The sequence below is a fragment of the Oreochromis aureus genome, linkage group 7 (genome assembly GCF_013358895.1).
Source record: "Oreochromis aureus strain Israel breed Guangdong linkage group 7, ZZ_aureus, whole genome shotgun sequence".
Taxonomy (NCBI): Eukaryota; Metazoa; Chordata; class Actinopteri; order Cichliformes; family Cichlidae; genus Oreochromis; species Oreochromis aureus.
Genome location: NC_052948.1, coordinates 27,935,057 through 27,962,231, shown reverse-complemented (window position 1 = coordinate 27,962,231; position 27,175 = coordinate 27,935,057). Strand labels below are relative to the sequence as shown.

The window sequence follows — 27,175 nt, the reverse complement described above, 5'->3', positions numbered from 1 at the left end:
ACAGACTACACCTTTCTCACTTTAATGGCATGAAGACGCTGACAGAGGGAACTCATCCCCAGTTCTACAAGAAAGAAGAGTTTGGTCCCATGTTTGGTCATTTTAACCAAAAACTAAATCATGAGTTTGAAACTGAAATGACTCCACAGAGAGAACAAACATCCGCAGCCAGATAGGTTTTATTTTTGAAAAAGGAGATTAGAAACTTGGTCTTTTAACATTTGTTATCATTCAGATGTGTGGAAAATTTATAGCTTATAAAATTGCTCAAATGTTGATCAAATTGAAAACCTGTACTGGAGAGAATCCCAAAACCAGGGCATTATTTTCCATCTGCAAAAGACAGGAGGAGATTTTAGAGATATAAGAAATAAAATTTATGCTTTAACAAAAAGGAAGAAAGACAGGGTTGGATAACTGTAAGTGTAATAGTCACTGTAACTATAACAGTATGTCTGACATGAACAGTAGAATAGTGTAAGAGTGTGTGAAGCTGCTACAAACTGAGTGTGAAACATTCCTACAGTTTCTTTTCATTCAGCACAAAATAAGGCTAAACGGCATCTTTCAAAACTTTATTTGAGATGCAGTCACTGAAATTAGGACAAAATCGGCTCAAGTATGTAAACGCTAACATTAGCACAGAGTCACTCACTCAGTGGATTTTATTAACAACTTCTGCAATAGTTAACCATATGACCATATAAACCTGCAACCATATTGTTTTCCACTGCATATAAGTCACTAATCTTCTCCTGTGAGCTGGAAAGCTGCAGCGTGAGTATTGTTATGAACAGTAATCGCAATAAAGAAAAGTGTACGCTGACAAGTGTTGAGATGTGGTCGGGTCTGTTGCGCATCGTTTACACTAACCTAACCTAACCCAACTCAACCAAACTCACTTCAACCCAACCCAACTCATCAATTCAACCTAACCCAACCCTACCCCACCTCACCGAACTCATCAACCCAACTCAACTGAACCTAACCTAACTTAACTCAACTAAACCCCAAACCGATAATACAAGGCATGTCTATACTACGAGATTAAATTGATTTCTGTGTTGAAAGGGTCCTCTTATGCTAATTATGAGTTCTGTATTATTAATCTTGAGCCGGTGTAGCTCAAACGAACCACTATTAATTAAACATTAGGCCTCGACGCTGCCCTTCACTTCATCCCCTGTAATGTAAACCAACTTTCATTTAATTTCTGCCCCCCTTTAGCAGAAGTGGGTGAAATGAGATGACCATTGAAGGACATCATCTCTGTCTGTGGCATCAAATACAGTTCCAAGAATAGAAAAAAAAAGATTAAACTGAACATTTAGAGCTGTGCACAGCCTGAGGTTTGGACTCTCAGTGATTATCTCTACATACTCTGAGCACAATATTTGAAATTTTGGTGATGTTTAAAATGAAAAAGATAATAAGAGAGAACAGGACAGATCTAATTTAATTGCTTTAAAACTGCCTGCAACAATGCTATGCTTGGCTGCTACACTGTGACAGAGCTCTGGTTTTATTTCTATGCTGTTCAAGATGCTGACACTTTACCTACTAGTTTTAAGTTTGATTCTTTAAGACAATACCAACTTTTACAGCTTTTACTCAGCTACTTAAAACTGACTCAAATGTTAACCCGATTACTAGGCGATTTTATACAACTGTCAGTAACAGTCGTCATTTCATTTCATCAAATCAACACCTGTGTGCAACACTAAACAATTTGCTTGTGTCTGAAAGTAAACTGAAGAACTGCAAAAGAATTTCGGCAGTAAATGTTGGCAGAGACAGCCAGAGATCTCACATTGGCTTCGGTAATAGAACCAATTTTTAAACTTGATTTTGTTAGCTTCCTTCAGTTTTTAGTACATTTTTCAGCAGCAGTAACAGTTTGTGTTAGCATACAGAAAGTTACAGCTGAAAACTCCTGCTGAGCTCTTTGCACAAAGAATCTTCAAAGCAGTGTAACCTGGTTCCACCAACATCCCCTGCTTCATTGCAGAGTGGGAGGGGCCACTGGTTCTGTCTGTAGAAGAATGTCAAGAACATATGGCGCTGCAGCTGCTGATGCTCTGTTAGGTGAGCTGAATTCAGTTCTCTCAACACCAAAGTCTTTGGTTGGACGATCTTTTGGTCAGCTAGTCAGTCTGTTGGTTGGACGGTCTTTTGAACAGCTGGTCGGTCTATTGGTCAGTCCATCTGTTGGTTGGACCATCTGTGGGTCAGCTTTTCGGTCTGTTGGGTGGACGGTCTGTGGGTCAGCTGCTCCGTCCATCGGTTGCTCTGTTGGTTGTATGGTCTTTTGGTTAGCTGTTTGTTCTGTCGGTCAGTCTGTTTGTGGACAGACCGTCCAACCAACAGAGTGACCGACAGAACCCACCACTGTGTCTATGACACTAGAATGTCGTTAGAATGTTGCCATTTTGGAATGCTGTAGAATGGCTGGTTGCAGCATTCAAACAACATTCGAGAAAAGCTAAAACTAATAGCCCTAGTTATAGTAACTAAGGGGCGTGTCTTACTGAAAAGTCTCTGCTACCAGCTCTCCTGCCTCCTCTCTCTTCTGTCACTCGGCAGAGTTACTTTAAACAAGGATTCCTGCTCGTGTTCGGGACTCAAAGCAGCATCGTTCAGCCTCTTCATTCATTCCTGTCACCAAACATTTGGTGACAGGTCAAATCAGCTGTTTATCTCTGGCAGTGAAGTGATGGAACCCAAGCCAAGTTGAAGCAGTATTTGACTTACGCAGTCATCCCAGACAGCTGTTAGCACACTGCCTCCAGCTGTGAACCGCTGATGAACCACCTGTCAGAAGACAGTGCTCATAGTCCTTGATTTTAGGTGGCAGCTGGTAATGTCTTGGCGAGTATTGCCGAACCGATCTCAGGTCTAGGTGAGGGGACGCACATCGAGCCCATCCTGTTGAGTGACGTTGCTTTGGTCATGCCCTCGCTGCCCACGGTGGATAGAGGGAAGCTCTCGTAGCTTTCTGTAGCCCGGTTGCCGCACTGGCAGCGCTGCAGCGTCAACTTCAGCTCCCTCTGGAAGTTGCTGTTGAGGAAGCCATAAACGATGGGGTTAATGCAGGTAGAGGCCATCGCTGTCAGGTGGCAGGCAGAGAACACTGTGTCGTGCTGACAGTCTGGGAGGGCCTGGTGGTGCCAATCAAACAGAGTGTTGAAGACATTCAGTGGCAGCCAGCACAGAGCAAAGGCTATGACGATGGCCAGCAGCATTACGTTTATCCTCTGGGCTCCTCGAGTCCTCCTGCTGCGCTCCAGCATGTCCCTGCACAACACAGCATGACATCCATCATCAGACAATCCACCAGGAAATGTCATAGCAAACCTCAGGCAGCATTAACTCACAGCGTAACCACACACAGTGTCCACACAGAGCTCTAATCTGACACGATAACACAAACATGCTGTCACACAGTGGACGGTTAAAGATGATGTGGATGAACCAAGTTATCACAGCGTGAGTGAACGCAAAGCTGTTTGACCTGCGACGTCTCAGGCGTAGAAAGATCCGGAGGTAGCAGAGGAGCACCAGCAGAAGGGGCAGGCAGTACTGGAAGATAAGCAGCGAGGTCGTGTAGGCGAGGCGATGCTTGTCTGACGGCCACAGCTCCATACAGATCAAATGATCCCTTAAACAAGACAGACATGGATAATGAAAACAGAAACACTTATTTAACTTTTAGAAGCACTGATTTAGGAAGTTGAAGATCTCATGTAACTCATGCACTAAGCAATATCCCAAAACATCTGTGCCTCAAAGTAATATCCCACTGAGCACAACTTTACTGAGGCTGGTGTCCAACCTCTGGTGACAGTTCTGAACATTATTTCACTCCTGACCCGTTAGATGGCATTTTCACCTGCTTGGCATTCCCAAGTGGAAGCTTGAAAACAGAAGAACTGTAAATGATCCTCATCTTACCTGTAAGTACTTTTCCAACAAACTGGTGGGTGTTAATCAGAACAGAGCTGTAGAAATGCTGAACTTATAAAAAACCTGTGGATTAAGTGGAGGAGATCCAGCGCTAATCTCAGAGGTATAAATATGTAACAGAATTTTCACTTAGAGATCTGAAACTAACAGGTGAAACTGCCCAGAGGTTCATGAGAGGAAGGCCCTGAAAAAGAGGCTTTCTTCTTTTTGTTGACTGAACCTCATATGAACCGCTTGCTTCTCTGGAACATACATGTTTGGGAATGTACTGAGGATGTACAGGGGTTTACTGGTACTACATTAGTAGCTTTTTTTGAATTTTTACCTGCTTGCACACCAGAATCAATAAAACCAGTTCCCTGCATATCTAAATTATACTCCACACTCTCACCTTAGAGCAAAGCTGTCTTTGTCTCAGTCTTGTTATCAGAGTCTGAATTCGGCAGGTCCACTCACCTTCTTGCATTAATGTTTTCAGGTTTTAGACGTGTTGATAAGCAGATACAGTGCTGTTCCCTGACTGTCTGAGCCAACAGAAATGCATCTTCCGTTTTCTTGTTAAATGAAGTAAATACAAACTCTTCAGCATCCAGATATGAACCCTGAAGTCTCAGACAGCGTCAGGCTCTGTGGATGAAACACTATCTGCGTCTCTATCACCAGGCACCAGAGCAGCATTTAAAGAAACTCCAACAAATGCTGGCATTCTTCCTCCACACAATCAGAACTGTAAATAAACACCTCCTTCAGCGACTCTGATGGCCCTGAACCGGTTCTAAAGACCTCGGTTGGTACAGGAACCTCAGAGGATAAAAGGTGTTTCTTAAAGTGTTCATTAAGTATTTCTGACAGGCTAATGTCCAAATGGTTGGATTGAGACACGTTCAGGTTCATTTCTTGTGCTGCAGCAGACTTTATTCCCCTGATGAGTTCTGCTGCTGAACTTCTTAGGGCTACGCTGCTTTTAGCTAAATGCAAAACAAGTGTTAAAAACCAGAAGATGATCTGTTTGACGTCAACTTATTTTTACTGACATGATGTCCATTTGGGTACAACACATATTCATATATCCCTCTCTAAATACCTCTCTTTGCAGCAGTCCCTCTGACTGACCACATCAGTACCTGTGAACCATAAATACCCCGTCCAGCTATAGGAGACCTCTCCTCGATATTTCAAAAGTCTTTTGCTCAGAAACTCTAATTCTTCACATTTTTTTCCATGCAATCTCACTGTTGTCACATATTTGAAGTAGACGATCCCACATCCTTTACACATCAGCTCATCCAGTATCGAGACACCTTTTCCTTCTCTTCTGAGTCTTTGTCTTCTTTTCCACTCTGCCACTCTTACACTCTTAATTGCCCCATGGTGCTAAACAAAAGTTATCTGAAACGTTAAAAGTTTTTCACACACAATGAGGCGAGAGCACTTTAATAAACAGACCATCTGAGTGGTTCTGGGTTTTTTATGTGGGTCCCCTTTAATGTGTGAGCGGTTTATTTTCTACATGGTTTTAGAACTAAAACTAGGAGTTGGAAGGAAATGTTTTAGGTTTGGTCTTTCATTATTTGGTCATTTTTCCGCACAATAAGCCTGAGGAACTACATGTTTGTTGAGGTCCACATGACACTGTCCCTGCCTTAATAAAAACCACAACAACCCCCAGAAACAGATAAAGATGAGGGCCTTGGTCACACAGATCTACAGACTTGTGAGCATCTCCATGGCAACCTCTGGTTGTGGGTGAAGAACTCCCCAACTGCTTGGCGAGCTGGCTGAGATGGGTCACATAGCTGTGAGTCTTCGGCAGATTTGTCTGCAAATGCTCCAAGCTGCAGTGAAACGTGCGTGAAGGTCAAAGGTCCTCATTTTCTTTTCAGTTTCACTGCGGCTCGGCATTTTCCATCTGCAGTGCAACAGCTTCCACCTGTGTACATCCAACCACACAACTGCAACAGCAAGCACCCTCCTGAAACCACTCACCAACCAGTCACAGAGTTCACATTGTCCTAGCAACCAGTGGTTGCTATGGCGTCACTGATGGGTGTTTTGGGCTGTGTGACTGAGGCTTAAACAAATACCGAACATTTATAAAAACAAACTCTGGGCTTTGAGAAAACCAGTTATGTGTCCTCATAGCTCAGCTCAGGTCGCTCCACAGTTCAAAATGAAACAGCATCTCTGGACTGAAGCTAAGACACACCTGTATACCAGATCTCACCTGAAGGGGTTGGCGGGGAGGCTGATGTTCTGGAATGGGTCATTGGTGAGGATGTTGAAGGAGAGGAAAGGCAGTGAAATGAAGCAGGCAACCAGCCATGTCAGCCCCACAGCCAGATAGGAGTGTCCAGCGGCAGGGGACCAGCCGGTGGGATGGAGGATCAGCTGATGACGCTCCAAAGCGATCAACACCAGGGAGAAGACCGACACTGTCACGGACATACACTGAACAAAGGGCGTCACCTGGACGGGCACGAAACACAGCAGAGGTCAAACTGAAGGTGTGGTTATCGAGCTGGCGGTACATTCTGAGAGCGCGGCCCCATGGTCATCACCAGCTCCACCTTCACGCTGTGACATCACACTTTTATCCATTCATCCAAATGTATTCAGTTTCCTCTGTTACATCAGCTGACAGCTTTATGATGACCTCACAGTGAGCAAATGAAGTCAAGTTTTTTTTTTCTCTTTTAAAATGTGAATGAACACACCTACAGGTGAGCAGGGCAGGCGGTACCTGGTCTGCAGGTAAAGTGCTGCTCAGCCTGCTGGGCACATGAAAGGCTGCCATGTATGGCTCTCACTTCAGTGTCAGCGTTGTTCTTCATCTCTGCTCCATCAGATCTGGTGCTGCTGAACTTTTAGATCTGTAACGTCAGCGGCTCTGAGTCGCTGCTGTTTGCTGTCTAATTTCAGATTTTTATTAAATGAGGCGACACAGACTTGTAATTAAAACCGATCTGTTATCTGTGAAGCCAGAGGCTGCTCAGGCTTTCAGGTGGTCGGTCACTCAGACTGAGAAGCATCACGTTCCTGTGTGGAGCAGACAACCACTAATCCCTCTGCTTCCACAGACATGCTTCCAGAGGAAGAACAAACACAGGCTTGTATCATCCTCTGGTCTCACCTGCGTACCTGACTCACCTGCATCACTAAGCAGAGGCAAGCTAGTGGTCTTCATTTACCAACACAACATGGGAGGATAAAAGGAGTATGCAATCCATGTTCAGGGTGGGCAGAGTCAGCACCCCCCCCCCCGGCTCCTTTTGACTTTTACATCTGTCTGACAATGCTGGATGACTCTTATTTTGAAAGTCAATGGAAAGTGCTGGCCAGTGAGCCTGGACCGTTCCTGTCTCAGGTGCCTCAGTGGTAGCTTATCAGGCCAGTGGCCCAGAGTGAGGTTCTGCCAATGTGAAGGTTATGATTTTTTATTTAACCAGGAAAAAACACACTTGAGATTTAAAATCACTTTTACAAGCATGTCCAGTGTTCTGAACACTCCTAATTCACTGTTCAGTGCAGTGCAGTCATAAGCTAGCAGCACTTACAGTAGTTAAAATAAAAGAAACAACCATAACTTAAAAACTCCATGTCAACAAAGAATGATTATCTTAGTAAAAGTAAGCATCTAGTGCCAGAAATGAAGCTGATAATATTCAGGCATTCAAGTCCTTTAAAGCTGCCTGAAGTGGAGCAGCTCCTTCAGATGCTCCTGCAGCTGACTCCAGGAGGAAGGAGCTGCAGACTCGGTGTGAAGCTGTGTTCAGGCTGACAACACAGCCCTGCAGACAGCTTCTCACTGGCGTCTCTTTATTGTCTTTGAAGGAAAAAGTGATGATTGAACACTGGTGAGTGCTGTTGTCCCATGAAGCAGCGGTGAGCGTGCGCGGTGCACTGACCTTGCACAGGGCCTCCCCCAGCACCCAGCGATCCATCAGCGTGTAGATGACGGTGACGGGCAGGCACACGATGCACATAAGGATGTCGGAGCACGACAGGTTGGCGATCAGGATGTTGGTGACGTTGCGCAACTCCTGTTGCCGGGCGATGATGAACACCAGACCTGCGTTGCCTAGCAACCCGATGGCAATGACAGCGCTGTACGCCACGATGAGGAATGTTGCCCCGCCTACCGAGGGCGGGCACTGAGAGGTGTCTGCCCAATTGGAGGCCTCCCAGACGTGGAGGAGGCCGCTGTCGTTGGACATGGCAGGGAGGGAGAGGAGAAGGAAGTAGGGAGCGGGCAACCCAGCGGCGGCGACTCAACTCCCACAATAAAGAGGATCAGAACACAATGAGGGGCGAGGAGGAAGAGGAGGAGGAGGAGGAGGAGGATAACGGCACCCAGCTACGTGCTGTGAGGAGTTGGATGATGGAGTCAAATATGGCGTCCTGTGTTTCTTTCCCCGGGGATCAGCTCTGCAGCAGCACTTTCTGCAAAGAACACAAAACAGCAGCGAGTAATAAGATGGAGGTGAGGAGCTCTCAGCGGACAGGCAGAGGAGGAGAAAGGTGAAGAGGAGGAGTGAATGAATACATCAGCACATGCTGCTATCTCATGCTGAGCTGCACTCCATCATCCAGAAACACTCGTTAGCGTACACTGCCAGTGTGGGTGTAATGGTACATTATGCAGCCCAGCCCACTGGGACACACTCGGCAGAAAAACCACTCTCTAACTATCTGACTGTCGGCGTTTGCTAAAACGTCGCAGCGTGAGGGCTGCACTTCAAACAGGAAGCCTAAAAACACTCCTCACAGCCCGACAGTCGCTCCGTATGCACAACTAGCAGAAACAAACCAAATCCCAGCTCAGCTCTCCAACAGTCAGACCTTCCAAATCATCAGACTGTAGTTTGCTCTCCCCATAACTCATGCAACCATTTAATTTAATTCAGTTTTATTTGTATTGCATCAAATCACAAGAAGAACCCTCCGGCAGAACGAGTCTCAGGGACGGGCAGCCATGTGCACTGACTGGCCAATAACAGCATAACTAAGGAAAGGATTCAGGGTCACCTGATCCAGCCCTAACTAAATGCTTTAGCAAAAAAGAAACTTAGCCTAATTTTAAAAATAGAGATAGTGTCTGTCTCCTGAATCCAAACTAGAAGCTGGTTCCACAGTAGAGGGGCAGGAAAGCTGAAGGCTCTGCCTCCCATTCTACTTTTAAATACTCTAGAAACAAAACTAACAGACTGAGAGTGAAGTGCTCTAATGGGGTGATACAGTACTATAAGGTCTTTAAGATAAGATGGGGCCTGATTATTTAAGACCTTGTATGTGAGGAGCAGGATTTTTAATTCAATTCCGGATTTAACAGGGAGCCAATGAAGGGAAGCCAATACAGGAGAAATATGCTCTCTCTTTCTAATCCCTGTCAGTACTCTTGCTACTGGATTAACTGAGGGATTTTCAGGGAGTTGTTTGGACATCCTGATATTAACGAATTACAGTAGTCCAGCCTAGAAGTAATAAATGCATGAACTAGTTTTTCAGTGTCAATCTGAGACAGGATATTTCTAATTTTAGAGATACTGATCAGATGACAGAAAACATTGATGAACCGCTCTGTTCTGCAGCTCCACAAAGCCCTCCTCATTCTGGAGCCGCTCAAGTGCACCCCCTGTGGAGCAGGGAGTCTAGAAAGGTGTCTGATGCTAACAATGATAAGATGAGATCGGCTGCTAGTGTGTTATACTCTGATATTTAAAGAATATCTCAGTTTGAACTGTCATGTATGATATATGTAATGTTCTTACACATGTGCACACAAACTATACACACACCCACACTCACCATCGTTTTAACGTCCTGTGTTCTCACTTATCTGCGACGTGCTGACTTAACGGTTTAATTAAGATACAGCTTTTAGAGCATCAGCTGCTGCAGGCGGCGCGCGTCCTCTGATCACATGCACATGGACACCATCAGCTGTCTGCCTCACCCACTCTTTCATTTCGCTCTCCACTGACAGCCTTCATCAGCCTGGAGGGACGGAGCTGCCACCAAATGAGACACACTCGCAGGTGTTTGTGCACAGCCACACACTGACTCACTCGCAGCATCCACCCGCTCGTCATAGCAGCCATCACACAGCTCCATATCTGCTGCTCCCTTGCTCCTGCACAAGAGCACTCAGAAATCCACACTGTTTTTAAAATATGCACACGTAAAGCTCCAACACAGGACAGCAGCTTGACAGATGTTGACAAGACAACAACACCAGTAACATCTGGAAACAATGCTTTTCCTCTGCTGTGCAGAAAACATCACAAAACATGACATGTTTATTACATCATCACCTGAGAACAAATTTTCTGTCGGTCATTATTCACCTGTCTCCAGGCAGGTGTTCCTTCATTCTGTCTAATGGCCAGCAGAAGGCGACTCGTCCAGCTCCAAAATGTAGTTGGTCATATAGAAAAGCCCAAAATAGCCCCAAGAGCTGAAAACATCCAACAAGTGGAACCCAGATCAATCAGTTCCTCTGACATCTGCAGGATGTCAGTTCAGCAGAGACAGTGCCCACAGGTCTCTGCAGATTCAATCTTTCATGCAGGAGATGATCAGAAAACCTGACAGGGTTGCTATTAATGTTCCAACAATGAATTTTGCAATGTCTTGACTTGACTCCGCCCACTGTCTGCTCAGCTGGTATGCTACTACATTCACTGTGTCCAAAACCAGCTACAGCTGTGGTTTGCCAGAAATAGAGAAAATCTTCATTTTATATCATTTTTTTGACTTTTACTGAAGAAAATTGTGTTGTTTCATCTCCGTGTGATGCATCTGGGTGAACATTACAGCCATGTGCTGAGCCAATTATGGTAAGATTAGCTAGTGAATGAGCTATGAAATGAGTCTCATTTCATTTTGATGGTACAAATATAATATGATTTACATTACTGATATTTTCATTTTTTGAAAAATAAATCCTCAGTGGTGAAATTTAACTCAGTTGTCTCAAATATTATATTTTAGTTAAAATTCAAGGTATACATTTCTATTTCATATCATTTATAACTTGTGACTGTCTAACAGACAAATATTAATATACAGTGACCACTGGCTGAAATCTTTAGTTATATTTAAGGGCAATATCCCAAAAGTAAACTAAAAAGATTTGATCCTTGTACTTTTCACATAAAATGGGAGTCAAACTGATGCAGTAAATATTCTTTTATTGATGAGAAAACTGGGCAATATAATGTATTTAAGATGTTGAAGATATCAGAGCATTAAACAGGCTGATGTTTGGGTAAAAGGGTCTAACACAAGAGACATGATACAGAAACATAACATCGTTGTACAATATTGTATTTTACATACACACTTTATGAATGTACAGCTTTTCACAGCTCTTTGAACCTTTTACTTGCATACTTTTCCCACTGAAACCAGCACAATCCCACTGGGATGAAAACAATATTTTAACTAAATATATGCTGGATAAATCAAAGCATTATCAAAGTTGTCTATGGTTCCCTTATTTTCCCTTCTTTCCCCGTCAGATCCTGTCCTGCAGGATAAACATCAGTCAGTGGTTCCCTGTATGCAGCTGTTATAGTTTGTGTTGGAGATACTTCTGCAAATACACGAAGCAAATATCTGGAAACTGTTTTAAATGTTTTCACCCGTCTCTCATGTACAGAGAACAGCTGTCTGTTCTCCCCCTGTTCTCCTCTCCATCTCTCAACTGCTGCTGGCTCCTTTTTCTCCTCCTCTTCCTCACACACTGCTGAATCTGTGCTGGTGTTTCATCAGGGGTGAAGAGCCTCTGTCCTGTCTCCTCTCACCTTCTGTCTCTCCTTACTCTGGACGTTTGCAGAAGAAAATCAGCCATGGCAGTTAATAACAAAAGCAGCAGTTTATCAAATATCTGTTAAGTTTTCTAATAGAGTCACATGGACATATTGTATGTATTTAAATCACACAATCATTCAAAGAGGGGGGAAAAAGAGAAAGGAGAAACAGGACATACAATCCTGCAGAAATGTTGGGCTTTATAACAGAAGTGACAGGCTCAAATTGTATGATATAAGCATGACAAACAGCACAGACACAGGAGGAGGACTTCTCCATTTGCTGCCTGTCTTATTATTAGTAGTTTATACAGGATGAGAGCTCATATAACCATAAACTTCAGCACAGCATGGTTGAGTCTGTTTCTACACCACAGCTCACGGGCCAGACGTTTGGTGAACCATCTGCTTGGTTTATCCTAAAACAATTTAGCCGAAGGTTAGCTAAATTGAACTTTTTAAGACTTTTCATTATGCTAAATTTGTTCTGCTGGACATTTTTAATGAGATAAAAAACCATTACTTACTTTTAAAAGTTTATTTCTGGACCGCTTCACTTCGGTCATCCGCCATTTTTCTCAAAAATTTTTCTTCAACCTTGATTCGCAATGAATCCTGGGATATGGTGGACCACGAAAGATACACCCGACCCATGCTTCAAATCTGGGGAAAAGGAGGACGCATTTCTGGGCCACATTTGGAGCAGCCTTCGAATTTGGACAGCCTGCTGTGACGTCACCTGCTGTGACGTAATCGGACTACAAATGTGACCTCCGAAGGATGCGGTCCTGAATTTGGATACAGCCTAAGGCTTCAGGTCACAGAGTCCAAAATCCGGTGACATTGTGGTGGCTGCATCCATGTTTCCCACACAGTCTGTCATGGATGTGAATAAATGGGCACCTCTCCCTGAGCCTGGTTCTGTCGGACGTTTCTTCCTGTTAAAAGGGAGGTTTTTTTAGATGTGGATGGGGAGAATCATGTGACTGTTGGAGTTTCTCTGTATTATTGTAGCATCTTTACCTCACAGTATTAATATTGTGATTTATATAAATATATATAAATGTAAATGAACTGAGTATAAATGAAGCTGAATTGAAATGAATCGCAGAACAGCCTGCTGAACTCTGTTTTCACCGTAAGAGTCCAGCAGTTTTTCAGTGCAAAAGCAGAGCTTAATGGCTCCAACTCTAAAAGGAAAAAGGGATTCAAAATAAAAGACTGCATCTCTCAGCTCTGGTTCAAATTTCCTTCAGCAACTGAAATCTGATTTTTCAGGCTTTATGATAAATTTCTGCCTCATTTCTGCCCATAAATGAAAGCGTGTTGGTTTGAGTGTCGACTTAAAACAACTCCTCCAACTCACTCGTCAGATGGCTGAACAATGTCTGAACTTCCTCCCTCCCACATCTTCCCATCTGTGACTGACAGCTCACTTTCTGCTGCCGACAGGCTGACGTTCACCCACTGCTTTGAACTCCTCTGTGAAACACTGTTAATGGGAACAGTGTGAGAGGCGGCTCTGTCGTATCCCACAGCACAGATTCAGAGCAGATTCTGCAGTAAAATTTCGACCTGATCGTCGTCTCCATCACACATGCCTTCATGTGACTATGAAGAGCTGGTCTACGAAGAAAAAAGAAGCCTGGTGGCTCTGGTTCTTCACTCCACACACAGGATCAAACATATTGGGTAACTCAGTCCAGAAAAAGGCACATGTGGGTTCATCTGGCTGCCGTTGGTACTTCAGCTACTTCAGCTGGACTCCTGCAGGCGTGAATCTGAAGGGGATCAAGTTTAGGACAGCCCGAGATGCTCATAGTGTGCACTGATTAAAGCGTGATGGAAGATCAGGGTGACATCATCGTGGTGAATTTAAGAAGGAGAACCCAGAATTCCACTCGAGCCATGCATGTGCTGTTTCTGAGCACATGCCTGAACCTTCGGTGAAGTTATGAAGTCTGGTGCATGACCAGAATCTGTGAGGACGTGGACGTGCTGCTGCTCTGCCCGCGACTGCCCATTCACCCCCGATGACCTCGCTGATCTTTGATATTTCATTTCTTCTTCCTTTTCTCTTTCCTCAGAACACATTACCTAAGCCGACCTCACCGAGCGGCGGCTGTGTAGAGAATCAGAGCTCTCAGACTCTTTGAGTAAATGTGCACAGTGTAATCTGTGGGCTGCAGAGGAAAGCTGTGCAGCAGGGTTGTTCCATCAGAAACTAATCACAGTCAGCTGATCTTGGTTTAATCAATGACGCATTATGTCCCCTTCACACTGTGAACATGTTCAGCCTTACAGACCCTTCAGGTACACTTGCATAGGTCCACATTTTGGGCTTTTTGCAGCATGTTTGAGCTCCATCAGTCCAGCAGATCTCCACATGAAACTCTGGGCTAAAAAACACATTAAAGCTTTGTGAGAAACTGACCCAGATCAGTTTTACTCCCTATGGGCTCAAAATGTGGTCATAAATATTTTGTACTTGTAAATCAGTTTTGTACTTGTAAATCAGGATTTGTATGTGTAAAAAGAATTTGTGTGTGCGTAAAAAAGATTTGTATGTGTAAAAAGATTTGTGTGTGGACTTAGCCAAAAAGCCCCTGCAAGTTACAAGTACAATTTTGACCTATTTTTCTTCCTGTCATCTGATTGGTCAATGTCATGTCAATCACAAATGTAACAATCCAATCAGAGAACAGATGGGTTTGGCTGTCGGAGGGCACTTTTTTGAACTGCAGGTCCTTGAAGGGTAATACAGTTTGAAGCTGGAGGATCTCTATATAAATATCCGATAGCAGCTAGGTCCCCTTACTTTCAGCAGCTGTTGAAAGGATAAAGTTGTGGTATGTCAGTGGTTAGAAATACCATTATTACTTTAGGCTATCGGATATTTATATAGAGATCCTCCAGCTTCAAACTGTATTACCCTTCAAGGACCTGCAGTTCAAAAAGTGCCCCTCCGACAGCCAAACCCATCTGTTCTCTGATTGATTGTTACATTTGTGATTGACATGACATTGACCAATCAGATGACAGGAAGAAAAAATAGGGTCAAAATTGTACTTGTAACTTGCAGGGGGTTTTGGCTAAGTCCACACACAAATCTTTTTTACACATACAAATCTTTTTTACGCACGCACAAATTCTTTTTACACATACAAATCCTGATTTACAAGTACAAAACTGATTTACAAGTACAAAATATTTATGACCACATTTTGAGCCCATACTACTCCCACTGCAGGAGTCACAGTCTAAAACTTGCTCTGTTTGTTATTGGAGTGATGATCTCTATAAAAACATCTGAAATGTGTTCATCACTTCCAAATGTTTCACGAAGTAAAGAAGTGGTGAGAATCAAAAGCACTGGAAAAAATATCCACGTTTTTTAGGGTTGACATTCTGTAAAATATTCAGAATGTGCATGACAGGTTTGGGTGACTGAGATTATTTATCTTCATGTTCTATGCCACTGGTTAGTACAGCTTACAGCCACGCCATGACCATAGTTCCACCAGAAGGTGCTGAGACACCAGCTAATCAGTAACATCCAATGAGAATCCTAGAATTTCTTTGGGACGGTGTGTTAGTACAGTAACCTAACATCAGCCATATTATTAGTCACATGATGTCTAACAGCACAATCACGGTCCAAAGGTCCAGTTCAGGTAAGGCTAGCAGACAGCTTGCAGCTACAGCACCTCTGTCACGATCCACCTGTCAGTCAGAGAGGCCACACCCCTCATAATCCAAACAGGTGAGTTACAAAAATATCTTCCTTGTACGGATATAATGAAGGTTTAAATTATCTTCAGAGACCAAACATGTTTGTTTTAACATTAAGTCTATGAGGACGGTCTCACTGCTGCCTCTGCTGGACGTCAGAGCAGGTTCTGGTTTGGTTTGTTGCTCTCATCATGGGAAAAAATACCGGAACAGTTGCAGAAGCTGCAGCTCACTGTGTGAGAGGGAATGTCACGCAGGAAGGAGGTCACCTGCAGCACAGCGTGGAGCCCGTCATGTTTGTGGTCTGTGCAGCAGAGGTGGAGCACACACACATTAACCCAACAACTTGAATGTGTGTGAGCTTCGAATGTCTTAGCACTGAGACGTTCGTGTTGGCTGGGAGCTCTCGGCGCTCTGCGGCTGCTTTCTGCTGGAAGAGCATGTTCTGGCTGCAAGGATATAAATAACTTGTGTTTCTCTGAGTGTGGAAGTGGGACAGCCACGCAGCAGAGCCATGAAATCTGAGCTGGATTAAACTATGAAGGTTTCCTTTGTGTGGATGCGGGCGAGGACGGCCATCACAGAGGTCACGTCCTGATGTTTGATATCAGTTCGATGTGGCAGATGATTCCAGAGGGCTGACGCTTCCGTCTTAGCGCCGGCTTCGTGCCATCGAGTTTGCATGTATGCAGACGGTGGTGCCTGCGGCCCGGCGAGCTGTCTGTCTCCGCCACGTCGCAGAGCTCAGATTGTTGGCGTGACCGGCCGGTCAGCGGGGGTGAAATGATCCTTCAGGTTTAATGTCTGTTAGGATTGAAAGTGTCTTTAAAGCTAAGAGAAAAAAATTTCTCACAATGAATATGAAGCTGGGAGGGGTGGTATAAATTCAAGGACACACAAAGAGGAGGAAATATCTGCTCACCACACTATTACAGACGGCGTACTCACACTTCCTGGTTATTCTTACATGTTTGATGAAGTCACAGATGGAAGTACAGTGAGGGCTAAAAGTATTGGAACAGTAAACCGATTACATGAAGAGCTGCAGACTTTCTTATTTGAAGAGTTTCAGTCAGGTTTCAGAGCTCATCACAGCACAGAAACAGCTTTAGTGAAGCTTACAAATGATCTTCTTATGGCCTCTGACAGTGGACTCATCTCTGTGCTTGTCCTGCTAGACCTCAGTGCAGCGTTCGATACTGTCGACTATAATATTCTATTAGAACGATTAGAGCATGCTGTAGGTGCTAGGACAATTCTATTTACATTATACATGCTTCCCTTAGGCCAGGGGTCAGCAACCTTTAACACCCAAAGAGCCGTTTGGACTCAGTTTCCATGGAAAAGAAAACACTGGGAGCCGCGAATACTTTTTGACATCTAAAATAAAGATAACACTGTTATTGTTTTTTTTACCTTTATGCTTTGTATAAACAACTAAATTGTGTTGGTTATGAAATCCATCAAGTGCTACAGAGAAAATAAAATTTTATTTATGGAATGAACACATTTTGAACTCTTAAAAAATATAACATAAAGGAAAGACCCAGGTGAAGGTCTCTTTTAAATGAATTAAAAACCTGAACTTCATCTGTGAGGAGTGAGCACTGTTTGTTGTTACCATAGTTCATGGAGGAGAATAGCTGCTCACATACGTATGTGGATCCGAAGCTCCATACTTGGCCTGCCTAGGGTTGAAAGTCTTGATGAACGCATGGCATTTTGGCGGGTATGGTTTATGCGAGTGTGACGCTTATTTTGAGCCATGAAAAATAATAACATAATTTTATTTTTATATTTCAAGATCACAATAATCTTCCAATTTAGAATTACAAGTTAAAAAAGAACTAACACAAATAAAATACACTTCAGTTAAATACTTATTTTTTTTTTCCAAACCACGTGGAGCCGCAGTATAAGGACTAAAGAGCCGCATGCGGTTCCGGAGCTGCAGGTTGCCGACCCCTGCCTTAGGCAGTATCATTAGAAGGCATAGCATACATTTCACTGCTATGCAGATGACACCCAACTTTATCTATCCATGAAGCCAGATAACACACACCAATTAGTTAAACTCCAGGAATGTCTTAAAGACATAAAGACCTGGATGACCTCTAACTTTCTGCTTCTAAATTTAGATAAAACTGAGGTTATTGTACTCGGCCCTGACAATCTTAGAAATATGGTATGTAATCAGATTCTTACTCTGGATGGCATTACCTTGGCCTCCAGTAATGCTGTGAGAAACCCTGGAGTCATTTTTGATTTTGATGCACATATTAAACAAATATGTAGGACTGCTTTCTTCTATCTGCGCAATCTCTCTAAAATTAGAAATATCCTGCCTCAGAGTGAAAAACTAGTTTTATGCAAGCTATGCATTTATTACTTCTACTGTAATTCACTGATATCAGGATGTCCTTAAAACTCTCTGAAAAGCCATCAGTTAATACAAAAAACTGCAGCAAGAGTACTGAAAGGGACTAGAAATAGATTTCTTTTTTCTTTTTCTTTGTCTTTCTATTTCTCCTATATTGCCTTCCCTTCATTGGTTCCCTGTTAAATCCAGGATTGAATTCAAAATCCTGCTCCTCACATACAAGGTCACAAATAATCAGGCCCCTTCTTATCTTAATGACCATATCACCCTATTAGAGCACTTTGCTCTCACACTGCAGGCCTACTTGTTGTTCCTAGAGTATTTAAAAGTAGAATGGGAGGGAGAGCCTTCAGTTTTCAGGCCCGTCTTCTGTGGAACCAGCTTCCAGTTTGGATTCGGGAGACAGACACCATCTCTACTTTTAAGATTAGGCTTAAAAGGCAGGTGACCCTGAATCCTTCCTTTAGTTATGCTGCAGTAGGTTTAGGTTGCTGGAGGATTCCCATAATGCATTCAGTATTTCTTCTTCAGTCACCTTTCTCACTCACTATGTGTTAATAGACCTCTCTGCATTGAATCATATCTGTTATTAATCTCTGTCTCTCTTCCACAGCATGTCTTTTATCCTGTTTTCCTTCTCTCACCCCAACCAGTTGCAGCAGATGGCCCCGCCCCTCCCTGAGCCTGGTTCTGGTGGAGGTTTCTTCTTTTTGAAGGGGAGTTTTTCCTTCCCACTGTCGCCAAAGTGCTTGCTCATAGGGGGTCATATGATTGTTGGGTTTTTCTCTGTATGTATTATTGTAGGGTCTACCTTACAATATAAAGCGCCTTGAGGCAACTGTTGCTATGATTTGGCGGTCTATAAATAAAACTGAATTGAACTGAATTGAGAGCTCTGCAGCACCAAATGGACGGATGGATGGACAGACAAGTGGAGGTTCCACATACAGGTGATGAGTAGGTGAACACGTCCTGCAGCCGGTGGGCCGTGCTCACACGGCTGAGAATCAGAACGGCACTCTGTTGGTAGTCCGCCCCAACAGAAGATTTCTAGTCAAGCCCATCTCCATCAGAGCCGGCGCCCATCAGTCCAGCCCCTCTAATGCTTTCATAACAGAACAATTCAGGAACAGGGACGCTAAAAGACACAAAGACAGCCCACTGCTTTCTCATTCACTGCTGTAATTACGTTTTGGGTTGGGCTGAGGGGTGGTGAGGGTGACCGTTACACCCCTAAAGGCAGCAGAAAGGTGCTAATCTGCTCACTTCCACCACCAGCTGGGAGATAAATACAATTAGCATGATGATGAAAATGATTCTAGAGATGCTCTCATCCCAAATGAACCATCCTACTCTCAATAGCTCAGCGTGCACACAGTGAGAGTGATCACTGAACAGAATCAACTTTTAGGGATTTACTTACCTGGATGATGCATCAAGATGTGATGATTCATCTTAATCACTTAGAAATTAAAAATAAATAATCAAATCAAACCCTGTTGGATAGTAGACACACCTCTTTCATGATGAAATCCACGCAGGTGTTTAGACTTTGAAAACCGTCTTTATTTTCTTCAGCTTCTCATTTTGGGATGACGGCGTGATTAACGAGCCCGATGGCATCCTGGGTACCAGGGGATGAGGGGCGGTATGATTAATGGTGTTTCCATCAATGTTCCACTGACTCACAGCATGTGGCTCAGCTCTCACAGACACCTCATGGTGAGGTGATCTACATCAGGTGTTATCCTGGACGCATAAATGCTCAGAAACCAAAGACAGATCCTCCAGAACCGGACAGAACACACCATTGGGGGTCTCATGGGGGCGGAGCAAAACCATTAGTGAGTGAATCAGGAGTGCAAGACATGTTTCACGTGTTTTTCACTGAAGATGTCTCTAAACAATTCTGTGTTTTATCGAAGCGATGTTGACGCCACCACGTCATCGTTCACCGAGATTTCACTGATGTAAAGATGGCCAGCTGAGAAACGATCAGACTTTTACTAACAAGAAAACGAGAAGGTCCACCAGCTGTGACAGCACCCCAACAAACTGACCGTGACAGCAAAGTCATGGAAGCTCACCTGTCACCGGTCACATGGCAGGATAACAGGAAGTCTGCTTTTCTGAAAATGTGACGAGAAGACGTTTTCACTTCCTGGATTTCACTTCCTGGTTTATACTTCCTGGTTTTGGTGAGTTTGGCGTCTTTGGTGTTTTGAGGCTTCTCGTTAGAGTTGTTTTTTTCTGTGATATTTCCTCTGAATCATGTTTCACAGTTGTCTTTTGTTGCTTCAACCTTCTGTCTGTATAATTATCTTCTCTAGTGTCTTGTTCACATTATCCCCGTCAGTCTCCAGAGGACATGCATTTGTAGTTTGGACTTTCTCCTCTGGACTTTCAAACAAGCCAGTGATAAGCCTCTAGTGTTCAAGTCCTCTCTACAACACATTTGAACCTGAACTCCAAAATAAAAGCAGAACAGACAAATCATCACAGCACATTCAGCTACTGAGACATTTCAACCAAGTAACCACAAATTTCCGCAGACCTCACAGAGCTGCAGGTCTGAGGAGCTCGGGGGGCTCAGATGTTCCTGAGCAGCCCTGAGTGACTCAGCAGTGAGCAGACTGTGGCTTCTAACAGATTTCATGCCTGTTTTCTTTGTGTCATCGGTGAGTGTCCGTAGGCCGGCGTAAAACACCAGTCCAGCGGGCCGAGCTGACGCTGATGTCAGCTGACAGGAGGATGTAACGCTCAGAGCACTGGCTGACGCTCAGGCTGCCGTGACTCTATCGTTGTGTGCAGAACAGATTCTTTCAGTTTATTTCTGGAGAATTCACTTCTGTGATAAACTCACTGCATCACTGTGATGTCACATCCTACCCTGTAGGGAAACAGTGGCACAGCCAGGGTTGGCTGTAGAGTCTGAGGCTTGAAGTGCATTATTGGATGAGTCTTTATTTTATTGTTAAAAACATTTACACACCGTCTGTCTTTCTTTTTGCTTTTCAATCCAAATCAAATCATTTGGTGAGCTCCAAACTCCTCATAGGGACAGGAGCAGGAAGTCCGAGACAGGAACAGGAAGTTCTGGAGATCAAGTGCAAACGCTTACTGCTGAGCTTCATGAGCTCAGGTGAAACCGGGCGACACACCACGTCCTGGACGTTTGTTTCCGCTGTGTCAGTCTGACGCCATGTCAGTTTAGAATCTGTGGCAGCGACAGAGCAGCTGAAGTTCCCAACATGGTGAACGCTCGCCGAGAGGACGGATGCAGCTCACTGGGACAAACAGGCGACCCACAGCTGTAAGGATAAAACTGCATTACTGCAAAACACACACACACACCTTACTGTTCAGGTTTCCAAGATCAGGACTCAAATACAGACATGGACCTTTCACTTAAACAGTCCAGAGAAGAGAAATCTGAAAACACAGAAGCTGAACTCAAAGAGCACATGCGGAGGATCCACAGGAGGACAGGACTATTCATACACACCAAGGGGCGATTGGGGGACGGGCGAACAGGAGACGAACGAGCCACTGCTGAACAGTAAGTACAAGTTCAACCTAGACATAGCAGACAAAAACTACCACAGTAAAATGGGAAAAACCAAGAAAACTAAAGTACTCAGACTCTGAACAGATGATCAGAAACTGAAATCATAAAACCCACAGACCATCACTACTGAGTGCTCAGTAACATCCACATAAAACCCTAGAATTTAATTCTGACATGGAGCTCCACCTTCTTGAATGCTCTGTTGGTACAGTACACTCACAGCAGTCATATTATTGGTCAGATGAAGTCATTAAAATTACTCCAAAATGCTCCAACAACACAAACACAGTCCAGAGATCCCATTAGCAGACAGCTAGCAGCTACAGCCGCCTGTGTCACCATCCACCTGTCAGTGAAAGAGGCCATGCCCCTACTGCTGTAGACTTGAATACAGTGTACAATACTGTGGTAGAGTGTATTACAAGTCCTCATTCACAGCGAGGAGTTTAACGGCAGTCAGTCCGCTGTTCTCCACCCGTCCATCCACTCGGCAGCCTCCCTCTGTCTGAGCCTCGCAGCTTCATCAGTCCAGCAGATCTACACATGAAACTTTCAGGCCTGAAACACTCGGTTCAGCTCTGTTAGAAACTGAACCCAGATCAGTTAAATACTCAGTTTGAGGACTGAACCTGGTGTCTGAACAAATGTGTGATCATCTGTCCGAGTCTAAATGACCTGCAGCACTTTGACCGGTTTCTGATCACTCACAGAGTGCATTCTGGGTAAACCTTCAGAGTCAGATCAGCAGGTGGGACAGGTGTCAGCTCTGGTGGGAGCAGGTCAACAGTCATTTAGAGTCCAGGATCACCTTCCAGCTGTGATTATTCTGGACTGTTCAGCTACTGAAACTACAAACTTGGAAAAGTGCAGAAAGAACGTCAACGAGTCCGAGCCAGCCAGAGCTTCACGCTCCCCGTCCCCCGCTCCTCTCGGAGTCTGCTTCCCTCACAGGCAGGACTTTACCACTCGCTTCCAGCAAGAAGACACAAACCTGACACCACCCTCCAGCTCCGCTCACCTGCAACACCTGAACCAAGGATGTTTCGACCCTCAGCTTCATGTAAATATGAAGTGAGGAGAGTGTGACTGTTTTTAAACTGAAATGTGGAAGAAAAGCAGAGTGAGGTAGGCGGTCATAGGCTCACAGGCGGTCACATGACTGTCGGGGTTTTCTCTCCCCTGCGGGGACTGCTGTTGTGATTTGGCATTGTATAAATAAAACTGAATGAATTGAAGTGTGCAGAACAAATGTGTGGATCAGTCTGGTCGCGGTTTCATTTCCTCACACGGGTGTGGCGTTCTCTCAAAATCAAACCGTGACATTGAACTGATGATTAAAATGATGCTGATTATGTTAACAAGATGAGGGAAGCACTCCACAGACATCAATGCCTTTAATGTGAAAGCACAAACACATTCTGCACACAAACACATAAAGTTGTCCTCATTAAGAGACAAAAAAGAGACGGAAGCCTATCAAAGTGTGGCATATTTACCAGTATAATATATAAATAAATATTGTTTGAGCCATTTAATATCCTCTCCAACTGACTGTTATGACGAGGATGCTGATGCCAGAAAATATTAAATACATTTTTAAATCTTATAAAATACACACCAAAGAACAAAGGCAGACATGAAGTGCAGGCACTGAATGTATGAAATGGGACTGAAGTAATGTTGTTTTACCTTCCCTTTAACCTTCTATTTTAAAATTTTATTCATTATGAAACATGTCTGTTTTGTACTGTAGTCACTGTTTGCTCACTATTTATTTATTTGTTTGTTTGTTTGTCTGTTTCCTCCTTCAGTGTGTGAACTACAGAGCTGTGACTACATAAACTTTATTCTTCATTTGTGTCACATTTTACAATGCGGTTATTTTCAGTGTGGTTTCTGGTGCCTGTAAAAGCATTTTAATCATTTTAATTAGTAATTTGTTGACGTCATGATTTTTTTTTTAAACTTTCGGTCTTCCATATTTTAACTTTTGAGATGAATTTCTGTCCGTGCACGTGAGCCATTATGTCTCACGCTTTGATTGGAAGGTGAACACACAGCGCATCTCTGGGTGCACGCGCGAAAAGCCAACACGTTCACATAACTCACATTTAAATGGACGCAGCTGCAGTCCTGCTCAGAGACACAACGGAGCGTCAAAGATCCTCACCTGAGCTGAGGTTACACCTGGAGCGCGGTACCCGTCAGTATTGCCTCTGTGCACGGCGCAGGGGCTGCTGCTTCCTGCAGCACACAGCAAGAACAGCTGCCGCCGTGTTTGGGAGGAGAAGAGCGGAAAAAAGGAGCAGTTATCCTTCTGCGGACAGGCGGCTGTGAGCTCCGCACGGAGAGGCGGCCGCTCGGAGAGTGAGCAGGAGGAGCTCCAACCAGTGTGGAGTCAGAAGTAGGGAGGGAGCAGTGACAGCAGAGCAGGTTTACCCAGGGCCGTAAACACGTTTAAGGAGGCCCGAGTCTCAGCATCCAAACACCAGGAGAGTAAGCTGAACATTCACATCATCCGTGCAGTCATTTCATGGATTAATCTCACATTTTACCAGCCTGACAAATACACAAACTTTATTCTGAAAAACTGGAACACATGATCTGCGGTTAATGCAGTTATGGCGTTAACGTCATTTTAACAAGACAGCACTAGTTTATATGTAACATAGGCAACCCCAAAATGTTTCTTATGATTAAAACTGTGTAATTCAACTTATTTGTTTAGAGGGACAAGCTATTTTCAACTATAAAGCCAACCTAGACTTTAACCATTTAACAGGCCATTATTCTGGTTCATGGCTTTGGACTTTCACAACAAAACCTGTGTAAACAAAACAAAACAAAACAAATACTATTGTTATTGTTATTATTCTTATTACTATAATTAATAATATTTAAAATGTAATTAAACAGAAATGTTCATTAATTCAAAGAAAGGCTAGATTTGACATTAATAGATGTTACAGATGTTTAAAAGCAACCACAAGGCATTAAAATAAATACAGGGATTAAGAATATACAGTTCATATGTTATAGAAGTTCATATGGATTGAAAACAAGTCCCCACCCCTAACGACTGCACCTTCCGAAAAAGTTACATCTGGGCTCACTTTTCTATTTCAAACAATCAACAGAAAATTTCACGGAGAGATTTTTATATGAGGCTTTTAAAACTGTGGGGTTAATTTTTAAGTAACATAAGCCGAGAGGCAGCAGCATGCACCCCTGCTCCCTCCATGTGGCCGCCATCTCAGCCACCATTTGGGCCAGCTCCTGTTCTGGCTGGCCCAGTCGTGATTCCGCCATGCCACCTCCTGGGATTCAGGAGTACAGAAAACGTGCCCTCCACCCTCTGGAAACATGGGACTACAGAGGTAGAAGCAGAATAAAACTCTATAATGAGTCAAAGTTTGACATTAAAAAGACATCCACAATGACCACATTTTAGCCCGTATGCAGATATCGTATGGACGTCAGCACTAGACTTTCAGTAGATGTTGAAAAAAGACATCACCTGGCGTTACAAAACAACTCCTTTAGTGGACCAAAATTGGACGTCCAAAAATGACATCAAAGATGTCACTCTGACGACACTTTGCACAGCAGGATAGATCACTCCTTTCCTTATTGAACTAAAATGAGCTGATTGTAGCAGGGAGAAAAATACCTGAAGGACCTCTGTAGCATGAGTGAGTAACAACATAACTGTAACTATAATGCGATTAATGAGTTTAGTACAGTAACACGTTACATTACAGCAATACTGAAAAAAGTGATTACAGCAAAGATTTACTGTATAGCAGTACAGTTGCAGCAACACACCTGCCAACTTAGTTGGCCATCATATGACCTGATCTGAGCCCTGTGGGCAGTCTGAGGGAATCAGCTGATTACCTGCAGGAACACAGGAAGTAACGACACCCAGCCCAGCTGGACCGGCTGAGGAAGATCCATCAAGAGGAAAGTGCAGCTCTGGGAAAACAAACCGTTTGAATTGGCTTGTATCTGACCTCCTGCAGGTTGCCACGGGAACATTGAGCTGTCAGGTAATTGGTCTGTTGAGGTTTTAAGGTTCACAGGCTCAACATTTCCTGTATGTATTTCATATTAAAGGTCCTGTCATTTATTGGCAAGGCTTTTATTGTGAAACATTTACAGGAAGTGGTGGTCAGATTATCTTTTGCTGGGTCTGCAACTGTTTCACCTGCAGAAGAAGCTCAGATATGGAAATGAGGCTCAGGTCATAAATTATCATTGATTCTTGTTGCTGTGGTTACATCGCTGTGGAAACAACACAGTAATGCCTCAGCATTTAAAAGGAAGCCTGAGTGAAGATTATGAAGCTTATTATATTAACAATAATCTGCATCTTTTTTTTCTACAGTCAATCTTTAAAACCCGTCAGGCATCCATGGCTGTTTTAAGCACAGTGCATTCTGTGTAACTCCTGGTGGTCCTGGTCCCAACCTCTGGACCTCTGGACCTCTGATATACCTGACATACCTGTTATACCTGTCTGTTAAACTATAAAGTAAAGTATCTGTACTTTGTTACTTCGCACCTTTTAATGGCTGCTAATACTGCTGAGGCTGTAAAATGCAGATTCTGAACCACGTGGTAACCTCATGGTGGGTTCATCATATTTTACAGCATCTGTGATCAAATATGAATCAAAAAATCAAAGATTTTTCAAACAATGATTTCATTTCTGTAAATAAGTCAGATAAAAAAAAGGAAATAATGAAGATGTGAAACAAACTAAATGTTTTATTTCTTTATTCAGATTACTTCGTGCACTGAGGCAGCTTTGGTGTTTTCTTCATGCTTTGCACTGATGGTGGAGTCAGGAGCATCTCCGAGCTCTGCAGTCTGTGAGTGCTCCCACTGAGAGCTGCAGATTAATGAAAGAGAAGAAGAATGGGACCTCCCACTGACGATCAGGAGGAATTTCTCTGTGAAAATATAAAGGATGTTTTTCTGCAGAGAGCACAGAGAGAAAACCAGGCTCCACCTCCCCCTCCACGAGGAGAAAGACTCTAAAGTGATGGAGCATTGCACAGAGAGCGTCAGAGAGCAGGAGAAATGCAGGACAGGTAAGGGTTAGGGTTAGACACTCACAGAAAGTCCAGCACGCTGACAGGTGCAGAGACTGAGCACCTGTATGAGGCTAAATATCCAGTCATTTTTGATACTACTCATCTCTCTGATATGATTTCGCATAATCCCCCCCACCCCCCACCCCTGTGCCCCCAGGCTCGCTGTTTCCTGTCTTCGTTTCCCTCTCCTGCCCTCAATGGATTGCAGGTGTTAAACGAAGTGGCGGTGGATTTCCCACCTGAGTCCCGGCCTAGAGGCAACAGCTGTCCAGTACATTCATTAAATACAAAGAATAAGAAGCACAGTGGCTAATGCATGTGGGCATTTCCGTCCTCTGCAGGTACACCATCAGTGTTTTCATAAAAAGCCTGTTATGCTCGGCTCATGTAAACCCAAATCAGGTACCAGCGTGAGAAACTCAACTCACAACGACAGGAGACAGGACTGCTGCCCGGCTTCGCTCTGACTGGCTCAGAGACCTTTACTGTCATATCGAGTTTGAAAGTCTCTGAAAAAAAACGAGCAGGGGTCAGAGTGTTCCTCCACTTCTCCAGGGCACTAATGAATTGTTGTTTGATTTCTGACCTTCAGCATCAATCAGCATCCAAACCTTGAGCCAAA

The 27,175-nt window shown here is 43.8% G+C and overlaps 1 protein-coding gene across 3 annotated transcripts; it reads right to left on the bottom strand.

Annotated features, from left to right (window-relative positions):
- On the bottom strand, positions 1 to 23,824 carry npy8ar (neuropeptide Y receptor Y8a). 3 transcript variants are annotated; one of them, XM_031741095.2, is made up of 5 exons: positions 23,625 to 23,824; positions 7,869 to 8,403; positions 6,188 to 6,429; positions 3,512 to 3,658; positions 1 to 3,294 (listed from the first exon to the last, which is right to left on the bottom strand). In XM_031741095.2, the coding sequence occupies exons 2-5, from the start codon at positions 8,175 to 8,177 to the stop codon at positions 2,844 to 2,846; spliced, it is 1,149 nt and encodes a 382-aa protein (XP_031596955.1). In that variant the 5' UTR covers positions 8,178 to 8,403; positions 23,625 to 23,824; the 3' UTR covers positions 1 to 2,843. The 3 variants fall into 3 exon arrangements, with proteins under 3 accessions (XP_031596955.1, XP_039470436.1, XP_039470437.1); XM_039614502.1 differs by lacking the exon at positions 23,625 to 23,824 and adding an exon at positions 10,308 to 10,395; XM_039614503.1 differs by lacking the exon at positions 23,625 to 23,824 and adding an exon at positions 9,769 to 9,844.
- Positions 23,825 to 27,175: the final 3,351 nt, after the last annotated feature.